This window comes from Furipterus horrens, unplaced genomic scaffold (assembly GCF_987537825.1).
Source record: "Furipterus horrens unplaced genomic scaffold, mFurHor1.1.pri manual_scaffold_15, whole genome shotgun sequence".
NCBI lineage: Eukaryota > Metazoa > Chordata > Mammalia > Chiroptera > Furipteridae > Furipterus > Furipterus horrens.
This window is the reverse complement of record NW_028327185.1, coordinates 22,406,145-22,420,646: the sequence shown is the minus strand read 5'-3', so window position 1 is coordinate 22,420,646 and position 14,502 is coordinate 22,406,145. Positions and strand designations below refer to the sequence as shown.

The 14,502-nt window shown below is 48.5% G+C and overlaps 1 protein-coding gene across 1 annotated transcript in view; it reads left to right on the top strand.

The window, feature by feature from the left end:
- The window catches only part of NID1 (nidogen 1), a 72,522-nt gene that overhangs the window by 11,742 nt on the left and 46,278 nt on the right, over positions 1 to 14,502 (top strand). Inside the window, exons 2-5 of the mRNA XM_090263162.1 lie at positions 5,473 to 5,772; positions 7,677 to 7,903; positions 10,469 to 10,842; positions 13,614 to 13,763. Of these exons, the coding sequence (XP_090119288.1) occupies positions 5,473 to 5,772; positions 7,677 to 7,903; positions 10,469 to 10,842; positions 13,614 to 13,763 (1,051 nt within the window). The remainder of the gene's footprint in view (positions 1 to 5,472; positions 5,773 to 7,676; positions 7,904 to 10,468; positions 10,843 to 13,613; positions 13,764 to 14,502) is intronic.

The window sequence follows — 14,502 nt, the reverse complement described above, 5'->3', positions numbered from 1 at the left end:
CGCCATAGCTTTCTTACCCCAGCAGTTTCCACCGCGGCCTCCGAATGACTGGCAGACAGGATTTTGCTAGGCCTGGATCTGGGGCTGCAAGGATTCCCTCCGTAACTGTACGACAGGTGGTTCCGGGCCTGGTTGGTCCAGGCTTCGGGGCGCCAGGGGCGCCCACTCCAGGAATGGCTGCTCCAGGTTAGGTTACTGCATGGGTCACAGCGTTCACCCCGCGTCCCGGGGACGGCGAGAGGGGTGCGGGCCCTCCACGGTTACTGGGCTTGCCTGAGTCACACGGTTGCTGCTCCCTGGCCAGTTGTGCTTCTCTGCCTCTCACATTCCAGTCTCTGGTTCTGGAACCAGGTCCTACTTAATCTGTTTGTAGCTAAGGATCAAGGTGTTGGAAAGTTCTTGCATCTGCTGGAGGCTGAGATATTTCTGTCTCTGAATCTCTCATTGAGTACCCAGAGCCGGGTCAGTGAGAAGACGGTTCTGATCTCCTGTTTCTTGACCTGGGCGTGCTCCTCCTTCTCTTCTGTCCTGTTTCTACAGAAGTGGACAGGTTTACGTCGGGACTGGTGAAGGATCAGGGCTCTTCTGTAGGGAGGAAGAGCAGAGACAGTCTCCGTGTGGAGGGTCTCAGCAGATGACATGGGCAAGGACGCCTACTTTCCCTAGGCACTGGTGAAGGTTCCCTAGATTTGGGTGCTTTGGGGCAGGCAGGCTTTGGGGACAAGTCAAATCCGTTGCTTTGCAGTAACAGGAGCCAGCCAGCCCAGTCTGGCCCAAGTGTAAACAATTTAAAAGTTCTTCCCAGCACATGTATTTCTACTCCGGCCTGTAGTCATCAACATTTGTATCAAAACTAACATTCGGTCGCGTAACCCATGTCATGTCGCATGGGCGGGTGACCAGAAAGCAGTGCTGGTGCCTGCCGCACAGTCCTTAGGTTTCAGCACCGTTTCTTTCCGGGCTCCGGGCACCGCACCAGGGCCTCCGGGCTCTGTAACATCGATGAATTGCAGAATCGGCTTCCGCCTGCACCTCTGCTCGTTGTCACAGTCTGATGCACCCAGTGCAATGAAGATTCCTGAAAGTCCCTGGTGGGAGGGAGGGGTCGTGACTGGAGGGTGTGCGCGTCTGCAGGAGGGAGGAACTTGGACTGAACCACAGGCGCTCCTCCTGATGACAGAACATTGGCCTGGGCTGACCTATAAAAGCCAGCTGCCCTTCTTTGCTAAACTTTAGATCAGCTGTGTTCATTATCTATTTTTTTTTTTAACAAAAATGCTTTATGATGGAAAATTTCAAATATATGCATAATAGAGACTATTAGAAATCACTCCTAGGAGTCGCCAGCTTCAATACGAATCAATTTATGGCTTGTCTTTTAAAAAAATTTGTTTTTATTTTTATTTTTTAAAGACAGGGTAAGGGAGGGAGAAAGAGAGGGAGAGAAACGTCGACTGGCTGCCTTCCACATGCACCCTGACTGGGGCCCGAACTTGCAACCCAGGCATGTTCCCTGACCGAGAATTGAACCGGCAACCTTTTGTTGTACGGGATGATGCTCTAACCAAGGTCTGAGCCACACTGGCCAGGCTGTCGCTTGTCTTGATTCACTTCTATCCACCTATTCCTGATATCTCCCCCTCACCTAAATGGAGTTGCTCTTAAGCAAATCCCAATCATTTGATTTCATTCTAGATATTTCAGAGCATGTCTCTAAAAAAATTACTCTGATTTTAAAACAAAACTGCAAAGTAACAATCACACCTAAAAATAAGTACTACTTCCTTCATATCATTCAACATCCAAATATTTTGCTTTTGAATTGATTGGTTTAAAGCAGGCTCCAAACAGAGGCCACATGTTGCATCTGGCAGCTGTGCCTCTTAGGACTTCTTAAATCGATAGGCTCCCCTCACCTCTTTTTTCTTGCAATGTGTTTGTTAAAGGAACTGGGCATTGTCCTGCAGGGTGTCCCATGTCCTGGATATTGCTGATCGTGTCCCTGTGGGATCATTGAACATGTTCATTCTCTTGTCCCCTGCCTTACCTGGAAACTGGCAGTTAGATCTAGAGATTTGCTCAGATTCAAGTTATCAGTTCCTATTTATGCAAACTCTTTTGTTTTATTGTTGCCCTTCAGTGGAAAGACCTGCAGTGACACCAGATGCTGCGGTCCCCTGCAGATCACACATCTTCAGACATGGTTTCTAGAACAACCTTGGAATGCTGTATCCTGCATGAAATCTCCTGTCCCATTTCCTGGAGGAAGTGAGGAAGGGCGGGTACCAACACGTGCCAGGCCACCTGTGAGATCTGCAGCTACCTCAGTGGCCAAGATAGACGAGGTCCTGGCCCTCCGGGGACAGACTGAGTAGGGGGGACAGCAGCCAGAGCCAGCAAGCAGACAGCAAGATAGTTACAAATAGCAGGCGGAGATACACAGAGGAGTTCAGGGAGCGAGGCAGCAGGAGGAGGGGTGAGGAGCCTACCCAGTAGTTAGAGAAGGCTCTTCTAGCAGGTGTTACTTCCGCTGAGGCCTGAAGGATGAGGCAGAGCCAGTCACGTGACCGCTTTAGATGGTGGTGAGGATGCTGGTGGCAGTGGGACGGTGAAAGTGTCAGATGCTAAGGATGTAGGGCACAGCACTGGGGTGAGAGCGAGGAAGGGATCAAGGCTGATTCCCAAATGTCCTGGCCTAAGCAGCTGGGTGAGTGGCAGTATGGGGACAGCCCTGGGAAGCGGGACAGGTGCTGTGGGAGTCCCTTCAGGGTCCGCTGCCTAGTCCCCTTAGAGGCAGTACCCAGGTCTGACCTCCTGGCCTCCTCAGTGCCTTTCCTTTGTGTTCCCTGTCCTACTGTTGAATTGGTCACTGGTGCTTTAAAAAGATGGAGGAAAGGCACCAGGGGCTTCGTGTACTTGACAGATGTGTCAGGTGAGACCGGCACCAAGCGCACGGGAATATCGCCCATCGTGCCTGCCCTTAATGGTGTATCTGGGGAAATAAAAGTCTCCTGGGTGGAAGTTAAAAGCTAAGAATCGAATGAAACTTATGGATGTTCTGTGTATGACCTTTATCTGTGATGTCATCTTTCTTCTTGGGCACAGACCGTAGAGTTGAATGTGCAGGGAAACTGGCTGGAAAATCATTCTCCCAAACTAATACTAATGAGGGTTATCTGGTCTTGGTCCAAAGCGTCTGCAGTGCTTCGTGACAGCGGCCTGAAAACTTGATTCCTGAAGCATTTCTTGTGAAAATAAGAACATTCCTATGCCCAGATTCTCAACAGTAAAAGGCCCTGGGAGTCTTTTCAAAACTGTGGGACTGACTTGAATTTCACTGGAAACAGATTTTTTAAAACTTAAGTGGTCTGTATGTGGCCCTGTGTGTCACTCCCTACTAGCAGCTGGTGACTGCTAACTTCTGGTGTCTTGAGAAAGTGAGCCACTTCCCACGCTCCGGCCCTCTGGCTGGCCAACTGTGCTGGGAGGTGTTTGGGTGGGGGTGGGTCCCAGCCAGCTGGGCCAGCTCACCCCTGACCCTCTCTGCAGCCTGTCCGCATAGTCCAGAAAATTATTGCTGCCGCCAGGAGGTGTCCCCTAAACAGCTCACAGCCCAGGAAGTTGGGTGAAAAGGGAGGTGTGCTAAGTTTACTCCCTGAAGCCCCATCTTCCCTTTTCACCCGGTTCTTGGCATGTTGCAAAGGTCTGCTCTTCAGTTCCTGTCCTTTTTGTCCAGCCTGCTTCCTCCTCCAGTAACGAGGTCTGAAGTGACAGAAGGATGAGGAGGTGGGTGGAGGAGGGAAATGAGTGACCTAGAAAGCCCACAGGCCTTCACACCCCCTGGACAATTCAGTGTCCCGTTTTGCATTGGTGTTTTTCCAACCACAGCCTCTTCAAGTGCAAACTGAGGTGCCATTTGCAAAGTTTCTTCCATTTGATCTGGGATTTTTTTTTTAATTCATAGATTCTTGAAGTAAAAAGATCGGTAGATTTGATTCTGTGTCAACAGTGGCTTGTACAGCCACAAGACCGTGTGCAGGGTCGAAGCGTGCATACCAAGGTTGTTCTAGAAACAATGCCACACTGGCCGGGCTATGGCTTGTCTTGACTGATTTCTCTCCACCTAGTCCTGATATCTCCCCCTCACCTAAATGGAGTTGTTCTTAAGCAAATCTCAATCATTTGATTTCATTCTAGATATTTCAGAGCATGTCTCTAAAAAATTTACTCTGATTTTAAAACAAAACTGCAAAGTAACAATCACACCTAAAAATAAGTACTACGTCCTTCATATCATCCAACGTCTAGATATTTTGCGTTTTAGTTGATTGGTTTAAAGCAGCCTCCAAACAGAGGCCACATGTTGCATCTGGCAGCTGTGCCTCTTAGGACTTCTTAAATCGATAGGCTCCCCTCGCCTCTTTTTTCTTGCAATGTTTTTGTTAAAGGAACTGGGCATTGTCCTGCAGGGTGTCCCATGTCCTGAATATTGCTGATCATGTCCCTGTGGGATCATTGAACATGTTCGTTCTCTTGTCCCCTGCCTTTCCTGGAAACTGGCAAAGCCAAGTGCTCTCCCCCGACCCCCACTCCCAGTTGGACTGTCTGTCTCTTCCTGTTTTCCTGAGGTGCCTGGGTTTCCGCTGGACGAGAACAGTGATACTGTGGTACAGGTAGTTATAAGTGACTTCAGGACAGCTGTCCATGCATGTGGTGATGAGGAGAGCCAACGTGGAGTTGGTCTCCCTAGGTTCACACCCCAGTGTTGCCACTTGTTGGTAACTTGGGACAAATGGATTCCTTTGCCTCATTTTCCTCATCTGAAAAATGTGGATACTAGGGGTACCTCATCTTACAAGGTTCTTCTGAGAATTAGGTGTTGGTATGATGCCTAGAACATGGTAAACATTCAATTAGTATTAGCTATTATTCTAAGACATCAAATTATTCAAAACAGTGATACCATAATGTCCCAGGTAGATTTACTTCTATACACCTTACGTCTCATTTACTTGTTGTTGTATCATTGTCTGTTTGGGACCATCCTTCTCCATACCCTTCTGCATTGTGGGTTCCTTGAAGGCCGAGTCTGGCAGTAACCAGTGGACCTGGTGTGTAAGGATTACTCAGCTTGTTGAGTAAATTAATAATGACTGATGTTGAATGGCTCTTTGCAGAATATAAAGCACGCACCTAAGGGAAGCCTGAGACTCCTAAGACACTTGTCCGTGGCGCGGGGACTGGTATATGCCAGCATTGGGGCTGCAATTCTTGCACCATGCTCCTTCTACCAGGACATCTGTCCAGGCAAACACACTGATTTGTGCCATCCAGGGTCACATCTTCCTCCGATTCTGTTGTGTACTTGGCATACCGTGCGCACCTGTGACAGCATTCTCTGAGTGGCCACTCAGTTTCCCCTGAAGAAAATGACATTTCTGCACCCTTTTAACTCCGCTTGGTTTTGTGCAGGTGACCACAAATGGCCTCATTGCCACAAGTGAGCCCCCGGCTGAAGAAGCCCATCCTGGGCTCTTCCCTCCGACCTTTGGGGCAGTGGCGCCTTTCCTGGCAGACTTGGACACGACCGGAGGCCTTGGGAAGGTTTACTATCGGGAGGACACGTCCCCCTCCGTCACTCAGCTGGCAGCGGAGTGTGTCCAGAGAGGGTTCCCGGAAGTCTCTTACCAACCCACCAGTGTGGTGGTTGTCACCTGGGAATCCGTGGCCCCCTACCAAGGGCCCAACGAGGACCCTGCCCAAGAAGGCAAGGTGAGCACTCACCCAGGCACCAGTGTGTAGAGTCTAACGGGCTGGCTTGGCCTGGCATCTGCTACTCTAATGTACAGCATGCTATGTCGTTGATAAAGACAGGACATGCCAAGCAAAATCGGGGCGGCTAGTTATTTTTGCCAGCCTGAAACCTCCTGCTCCCTCTCTGCAAGGCTGTAAATCTATGTTTCAATGATGAGTCGATTAAAGAGCGCCAGTTCCTGAGAGGCCTCTTACAGGGGTCGAATAATGGGAGGTCGTTGCTGGTTAAATAGAGACGTTATTAATATGAAGTGATGAAGGTTAAAATAACAGAGTAGTCCCGACGGATGTGAGAAAATAAAGACAAAAACCACTTGCACCATGTGAACGTTTCAGAGCGCCCAGTGGTAGGGAAAGGCTGTGGGTACAGAGCTGGGACATGCCCTTGCAGAAGGGGTATCTGAGTAGGTCAGCAAGCCATCTTGAGATCTGAAATCACTCTTCAGGACATGCTTCAGTTTCTCCTTGGGAAAATAATTTCGCTCCATCATTACTTAATTTTTATAGGATTACACAGTAGGGAGAATCTTGAAAGGCCCTAAAGTACTCCATTTAACTGGATATGTCCCAAAATGTGTACCCAAAACACTTGTCGCCCTTAGTCCCTGAGAGAAAGGCCGCCCCTGGCCAAATGCCCTAGGGAAATGCTACAACTCTATCTCCCTCTTGGTGACTCACTCTGAAAAGCACTGTAATAAAGAAACCTCCTTCATTTTGATGAACTTAGCAGTCACCGTGCCTTTCGGCCATCCCCCCGTTTTCCTGCCACAGAACACCCTGTGGGAAGGTCTGTTATGGGCTTGCACGATACATTTTGCTTTGTCACCTGTATCCTGAGTGCTGTACTTGAACTCTGCTTAAACCTTAAATTTCTCAAGCATGTGTCCCTTTCTTCTGAGCACCAAACACCCAGCCCCCAATACAGAGCCCCTGCCTCCTCTGGGCCTGACCCGTCCCCTTCCCCACACATCCTCTGCAGTAGCTACTTTACTTGTCACCAGCAGTATCTGGCCCTCGCTGTCCTTTCTGCCATGACCTCCTCTCCCTGACCCTCTCTGCAGGTGCTCACGCAGACTGTCAGCCCCCTCTGCACCCACGCCCAGTGTCAGCATGTTTTCCTGCGGCTCCCGCATCGCTGGCACACTGTTACAGAGTCAGCCCGGCCCCCTGCCGCTTTGCAATGTCTTGTTCATGTCAGTCTTGCCATCCAGACCGTACATTCTCAAGTGCAGGGACCATGTCTTCTTACTCTTCGTATCCTGTGCCCAACACAACCCCCATGTAAGGGATACTTTCTCCAGAGCTGCCCTCCAGTTTCTGTGAAGGAGGTGGTTTCATCTCCATCTGACAGATTGAGAAACCCAGGCTTAGAGAGTTCAGGTAACGTGCCCCGGGCCACACTCCAGAGGTGACTGAGGATTGGGATCCAGACCTGTGTTCACCCAAAGCTCATGCTCCTCCTTCCTGTATGGTCCTTAGGCTCAGTACCGTGTGCATAACGATGAATGTGAGAATATGTTTAGTGGCCATGGAAACAGATTCTAAGGGCAAGAATTTGCTAAATTACATGGGAATTTTAGGCCACCATCTAGAGGTACCATCTCTATAATTTTTGGTTAATCTTAGGGTCACAGTTATGCAGAAGGTATTCATTAATTCATTGGAAAATTTCATGTTGCCATAGCCTTCAGACATTTATAGTGGCGCTGTCTTGGCATCCTTGGTCCTTGCTACAAAAGCACTTCCAGAATAAGGTGGGAGTACTGCCGTCTTTGGACATTTTACACAGAGTCTGGTGGATAGCACATTTTAAGGTCTGCAGCTACTTGCCCGAGTAACTGATTTTTAACTCATCTTCCCAGAGAAACACATTCCAGGCTGTTCTGGCCTCCTCTGATTCCAGCTCCTACGCCATTTTCCTTTATCCTGAAGACGGTCTGCAGTTCACGACAACGTTCTCAAAGAAGGACAAGAGCCAGGTCCCCGCCATGGTGGCCTTCAGCCAAGGGCTAGTGGGACTCCTGTGGAGCAGCAATGGAGCTTATAATATATTTGCAAATGATGGAGAATCAATTGGAAATTTGGCCAAGTATGCTTCTTTGTTCTTCAGTAGGTTCCCCCTTAATAAGACTGATTAGCACTTTTTTATTTTATTAAGGATAATGTAACGGGCATCACAGAATAGTACCTAAAAATGGTCCCTTGGACTGCAATTTTGTATATATATAGTTTTTATGTTATGTGGTAATTTTTCTGATAAACTAAAGGGAATATATTCTTAGGATGAGCAGGTGTCCTATTTTTTAGGTACCATCCTTATTTGAAACAGTTTCTACCATTTCCTCTGTAATATTAAGTTAGAAATAAAAGGGTTTCAAACCCACCTCCTGCTATGAACCCAGGGCTGAGAAAACCCACTCCCCCTGCATTGACGAGGCAGGAAATCTTATACCAGAAACAGTGCTCTCTCAGGCTATTTTGTAGAACTTGGCAGAAGGGGAGGAAAGCTTAGATTGCTTTCTCTAAAATTAAAATCTTTTCTCTACCAAAATTCTTTAAAAAACAAAGACACCCCCGCACCCCCAATTTCATATTGTTAAAATGAGTCTCAAACTCCTTCCCCTTTAACTTAATGGTGACGGTAGTTGCTTAGCAGCTGGCTGTACAGGTGTCGGAAAGCCCTCGTTTCCAAGGCTGGCCTGTGTCTGGGGTGTAAAAACTCCTGCCATGGCCGGGTGCCACCTGCTCAGGTATGTCACTCAACATGGAGGTGAGACAAAGTGACCCAGTGTGGTATCCTTACTGTACAGATGCAGTAGACAAACTACTTCAAGCCACACAGATAATAGTCACATAATTCGAATGTGATGAGTTTTGAGTGTTGCCTTTGTAAAAATATAATTTTTTACAATAGCTGTGTTGAATAACTGGCTTGCGAAGTTTCTAAAATTTATCAACCAGCTCTCGTGAGAGGCCCACGCACACTGACTGACCGGACATCCTGTTTCTGCAGGACTTGCTTGATTCCTCATCCCCTACCCAGCCCCAGGGCTCCCCACCCCGTATAATCTCATAAGAGCAAAAATGGTGCAGCAAGGAGTAGCGATTAGGGTTACTAGGTTGTGTTTTGTAATTCTGAAATGCCTTTAGCGTCTGAGTCTCACTTGTATTTCACTATACTTTTGCAGCATAAAAAGGCTAACTGAAACGCCCCAGATTACACAGCTAATAGAGACAGGATTTCTAAGAAACAAGTCTGTTCTGTTTTCACTCACAGCACTTCTGACACCAAATGTGTGGGTTTCTTTCTCACATCAACCGATTCTCTGACTCCAGACACCAGCTGGGTGCCCTACTATTCAGTTCAGCTGTGACACTAACTGCCCAGGGTTAGTGCAGACCCCACAGGTGAAGGGTTCAGCCCACAAGACACCCCCACCTCAGATCCAGTCACAGGTCCCAGGTTACAAGCCTCCCCTCACCACACCCCAAGTCATAGAACTCAGGAAAGCACTAACTTAGTATGACCAGGTTATGACAAAGATACAACTCAGAAACAGCCAAACAGAAGAGGTGCACATGGCAGCAAGGTATGGGGGGGAGAGGGGGCATGAGCTTCCCTGCCCTCTCTGGGGGCACCACCCTTCTGGCACCTCCACGTGTTCACCGACCCAAAAGCTCACCCAGCCTTTAGGGGTTTTTATTACTAGGCATGGCTGATTAAATCATTGACCATTAGTGATAAACTCAGTCTCCATCCACTCTCCCCTTCCTGGAGCTCAGGGCATGGAGCTGAAAATTCCAACCCTCTAATCAGCCCTTCTGTTGAGCAGCCCCCACCCAGGAGTTATCTAGGATCCCAGCCACCAGTCATCTCATTAGCATATAAAAGACACTTATCACTGAAGAGATTACAAGCACTTTAGGAGCTGGATGCCAGAACTAGGGAAAAAGACCAAATACAGTTGACCTTTGAAAAACATGGGCTTGAACTGTGGGATCCATTAATATGGGGCTTTTTTTCAATAAACACTGAATGTATTTTCTATTCCATAAGATTGTCTTAATATCATTTTCTTTTCTCTAGCTTACTTTATTATAAGGCTACCGTACATAATACAGTAATAGACAAAGTATATATTAATCGACTATGTGATTGGTATGGCTTCCAGTCAACAGCAGGCTTTTCGTAGTTAAGCTTTTGGGGAGTCAGATGTTCTGTGTGGATTTTGATGGCATGGGAATGGCGCTCTTAACCCCTGAGTTATTCAAGGGTCAACTGTGTGTATTTCTTCTTATGTCACACCGTGCCATGGGAATAGAATGATGGATGAAATGAATGAATGACTGCCGTCAACAGGTTGCTTACACTTGGGCATATGACCAGGGAGTTGTACTGTCTCATTTTAAGGCCTGCCATTGTCCCTTGAGTGCTCCTCTCCAGTGGCAGAGGGCAAGCCTTTGCTAGTCTGTGGCATTTGGGACACAGCTCAGCCACTGGCCCAGATGGCCTCAGCTCTGTGTTGATCACGGATGACCCAGTCTGCTCTCCCACCCTCAAGCTTAGCTGGTGTTCAGATTGGCACAGATCCCCAGGGCTCCTTCTGCTTGGGTAGCAGGGGCCTATTTCCAAGAAGTCTGTCCTTTCTCCTAGGAGCAGCAACTCTGGGAAGCGGGGCATCTGGGTGTTTGAGATTGGGAGTCCGGAGACAGCCAGTGGCGTGGTGTCCGCAGACGTGAACCTCACACCGGACGATGGAGAAGACTATAGTGATGAAGATTATGACACGGTGACAAGTCTGGGCCCGGAGGACGTGGGCACCACACCCTTCCCGTATGAGGCCCCCAGAAGGGGAGACACTGGCACTTACAATGTGCACAGAGTCCTCACCACCCCCCGCCTGGCCACCAACCGACCAGCTGGGCCTTCCACCGAGAGGACTAGGTCTTTCCAGCTGCCTGCAGAGAGGTCCCTCCAGCAGCACCCGCAGGTCATAGATGTGGATGAAGTCGAGGAAACAGAAGTGGGTAAGGCCGCTGAAGTCGCTGTTGGGATGTTCTTGGACACTTGGGTTTCCGGACAGAGGGCAAATGTTGGAGGGGTGTCTGCTGTGTGCATTCTGTGGTGGCTTGTGAGGATGAGAGCCTGGGAGGTGGGGGGAGGGCACAGTGCAGAGCCTCGGTGGCCAGGCCCGCGCCTGTGAAGGCTCAGGACAGCTTCCGGGACCGGGGCTATGGTTGTGGAGACTGTTGAGCTGTCCTGTTTCAAGTTCTGTGTTATTCTCTTTTGTCTGTTTCACGGAGAAAAGTGCTTTAGAATTACTTTGAAAGTCAGATTTTCTTATTTGTGATTTCTGAGGTCAGAAATATATTCACCCACCTGAAAAAACATTTTAGAAGTTCCTCTGGCTGTTGACGCAGTTTATCTTTGACATTTATTTCCTCTTGGTTTTGGAACGAGAATAGTTGATTATTTTTCCTCCCAGTTCCTGTCAGTTTCAGAGTTGGTTTGTGAAGATTTTAAAATACAAAATAAGTAGATCCTTTTTTTTCAAATGAAAGCAAAACTTATTTTGAATGTCACAGAGGTGGAAGTGAGCCATGGATGAAGTAAGCCAGCTGAGCTGTGTGGGCTCAGGAAACAAGTCCCAGAGGCGAAAGAAGGGCCCTTAGAGCTTAGGAGAGAGAAACAGACAGACAAGGAATAGCAACTGAGGAAAGCGAGGGGTGGGGGGGCGTGGGTGTGCCCCATAGAGGGAGCCGCCAGACCCCTCTTGAAAAGTAGTTTTAAAATATCAATAAAATATCTTCTAGCCAACTGTATTATATGAGGTTTCTGCTACATTTTGAGGGAAAACCAGTATGTTTTGATTTTTCTTATACGAGATGTCCAAACTAAAGTGTGTTCGTTAATTTTTGCTTTTCATGTTGACTTATAATGTGCAGAGATTCATACAATGTTTATCATGACTCTGCTGTTTCTTCTACGAAGTTTTCAGAAGACCCTCAGAAAATCTACTCCATGCCACATAGTCACTTCTTTTTATTTCTTACTTGTTCTGCGTTGTCCCTAACGGTAGTCACACATATTTTTGTTCTTGAGTATCGCAAATCATGGACAAGATCTGGTGGCCAGGGGTGCTGTGCATGCGTCCTTCCAAGGCGCAGAAGTGAAGACGTTGCCCTTTAGTGGCATGATGAGGACATGGGTTCATGTCCCAAGGCTCCAGCCCCCACTGCAGCCTGGGTTTCACCCTGGGTTTCCTGGGGTGACACTGACATGCCTTAGTGCCCGGCACTCTGCTCTTGCAGCGGGGTTTCAGAGGGATCTCCCCAGATATGTTGGGTTGTTTACCTGCAGATGTTGAGATCTGAGCCTTCGTCCCACCTAGGTGTCTCTGAAATTCTCCTCTGTGAAGCCCTCATGTTGAAATGAGGTAATATCTGGCCCCAACAACACATGGCGGCGCATTGCTTGGTACTAGTAAAGCCTAGATTTGAACCCAGCCTGTGTCTAAAACAGATGTTTTTCTGTCCATCTATCCCAGTTATTTCACTGCTTTTATTAAAAGGTCAGTCTTCTGTGGCCAGCTGTGCATTCCTGGTGTTATCTGAATAGTCAGCCACAGATGCACAGGCCATAGGGACCCCCTGGGAGCGGGGCCCACAGCTGGAGCTAAGCTTGGCCCCTCTCCTGCCACACCTCCCCTCTTCCCCTCTGGCAGTCGCCATACTGTTGTCTGTGTCTCAGCTTTTTTTTTTTTAAATAGCTGTTATTTTTTTAAATCGAATTTATTGGGGTGACATCGGTTAATAAAAAATAAGTTTCAGGTATACAATTCTGCAATCAACTGTACATTGTACTGTGTGTGCACCACCCAAGTCAAGTCTCCTTCCGTCACCGCCTATCCCCCTTCACCCTCTTCTGCCTCCCCACCCCCTTCCCTTCTGGGATTCACACGCTGCTGTCTGTGTCTGAACGGTTTTGTTCGGTTTTGTTTTTGCCTAATCCCTTTACCTTTTTCCAAATGCCATTTTTATACCCACTGGAAATTCCCCTCGGAGCTTGTGGGACTAACGGAATCTTCCTGAGTTACACTTTACTTTCATCTTCACTCCTAACGTCCGTTGTGAATTGGACCACCACCCCCTCTAAAAGTGCACCCTCTTGTGCTTTTGAGCTTCGTTCCAAAGTCATTTCCTCTGGATTATTAAGTATAACGAGTATTATTTCCTAATTCTAATAGATTGAACCCGAGTGAAAGGCTTTTTAGACCAGGTATGACTAAAGAATTTTTTCTAATCAGCTTTCGAGAGTAAGAGCTTCTGAGTTATCTCCCTGGGGAAAAGGGACAAAAAGGTTTCAAAATACTTCAAAGTCATTAAAATGACAAATCTTATGTTATATGATTTTGCCACAATAAAAAACATAGCGAAAAAAATTTTAAGGTTCTCCTAAAATGCGAAGCCCGTCTTTCTGACTGCGTTAGGGGGACACCACATTAAGGCCGGTGCTGGAGGGCAGTGACCTCGTATTGATACTCCGATCCCGAGTTTATTCGATTGCAGCGTTTTTTGATAACTCACCCCTGTGATTTCTACACCCCTTTCAGCCCCACATGCCTTGGTGGTTTGAGTAAAGGAGCGAGCGCCCCATTTAAGTAGCTGTGGGCAGCGAGTCCTGTCCCCGAACTCCCTCCGCAGATGCGATTCATCCTGCGGGCCGGGGTGCCCAGCGCGAGGCGCTCCCAGGCCGGAGCCCTGGGCCCCGCTCACGGGGCGCTGTGTTTTCTCCGCAGTTTTCAGCTACAATACGGACTCCCGCCCGACGTGCGCCAACAGCAGACACCAGTGCTCCGTGCACGCCGAGTGCAGGGACTTCGCCACCGGCTTCTGCTGCAGCTGTGTCGCCGGCTACACGGGGAACGGCCGGCAGTGTGTGGCTCAAGGTACCTACTTTTCTGTGTTCCGTGCTCGTTTCGAAAAGTTGCCTTTACCCAGATGACCTTTGGCTCTCGTCCCTGGTCTGTCTCATGCTGCTGAGGGCCGGTCCCTTCTCCACCTCGGGAGAGGCTGTCTTATCTCCACAGCTGGCCGCCCGGGGCAGAGGCTTGTGTGTTGAAGTTATTCAGCCTGTACCAGAAATTGTTGATGCCTCTCATTTTTCTCGGTTTCTTTCAAACCTCTGAGTGGGCGCTGCTCACAGACCTGACCGTCCAATGGTTGTTAAACCCCAGCAGGGCCACGGTGAGCTGGAGAGACCAAAGTAGGCAGTGGGTGAGGTCTTCTCCGCCCCCTTGAGTGGCCCTTTCCTCGTGCCCCTGGTGATGGCAGGGCACACAGGTGACCACAGCTGATTCTAGAGCACCGACCCCTTTGTGGGGCGAACTCCAAGCTGGATCCAGCTGTGGGCCCATGTCACTTCCGAGCTCTGCTCCCAAATGGACCAGGCAGTCTCAATGCTCAGAGGTGCTCAGATGGGCATGAAAGTGTGGAGGCTCTGCCCTAGGGGAGGCCAGGGCCATGAACTCAACTTAAAACGAAAGCAACCATACTGGACATTTGTCCCGTCAGATGCCAATTACCTCACTTGTCACTGCTTATTTTCCTTGTGTATTTTAGTGAGGAAATTCAATTGCTTCACAAATAAAACTCAGTTGGAAGAATTTTCCTGTTTTTTAGATCACT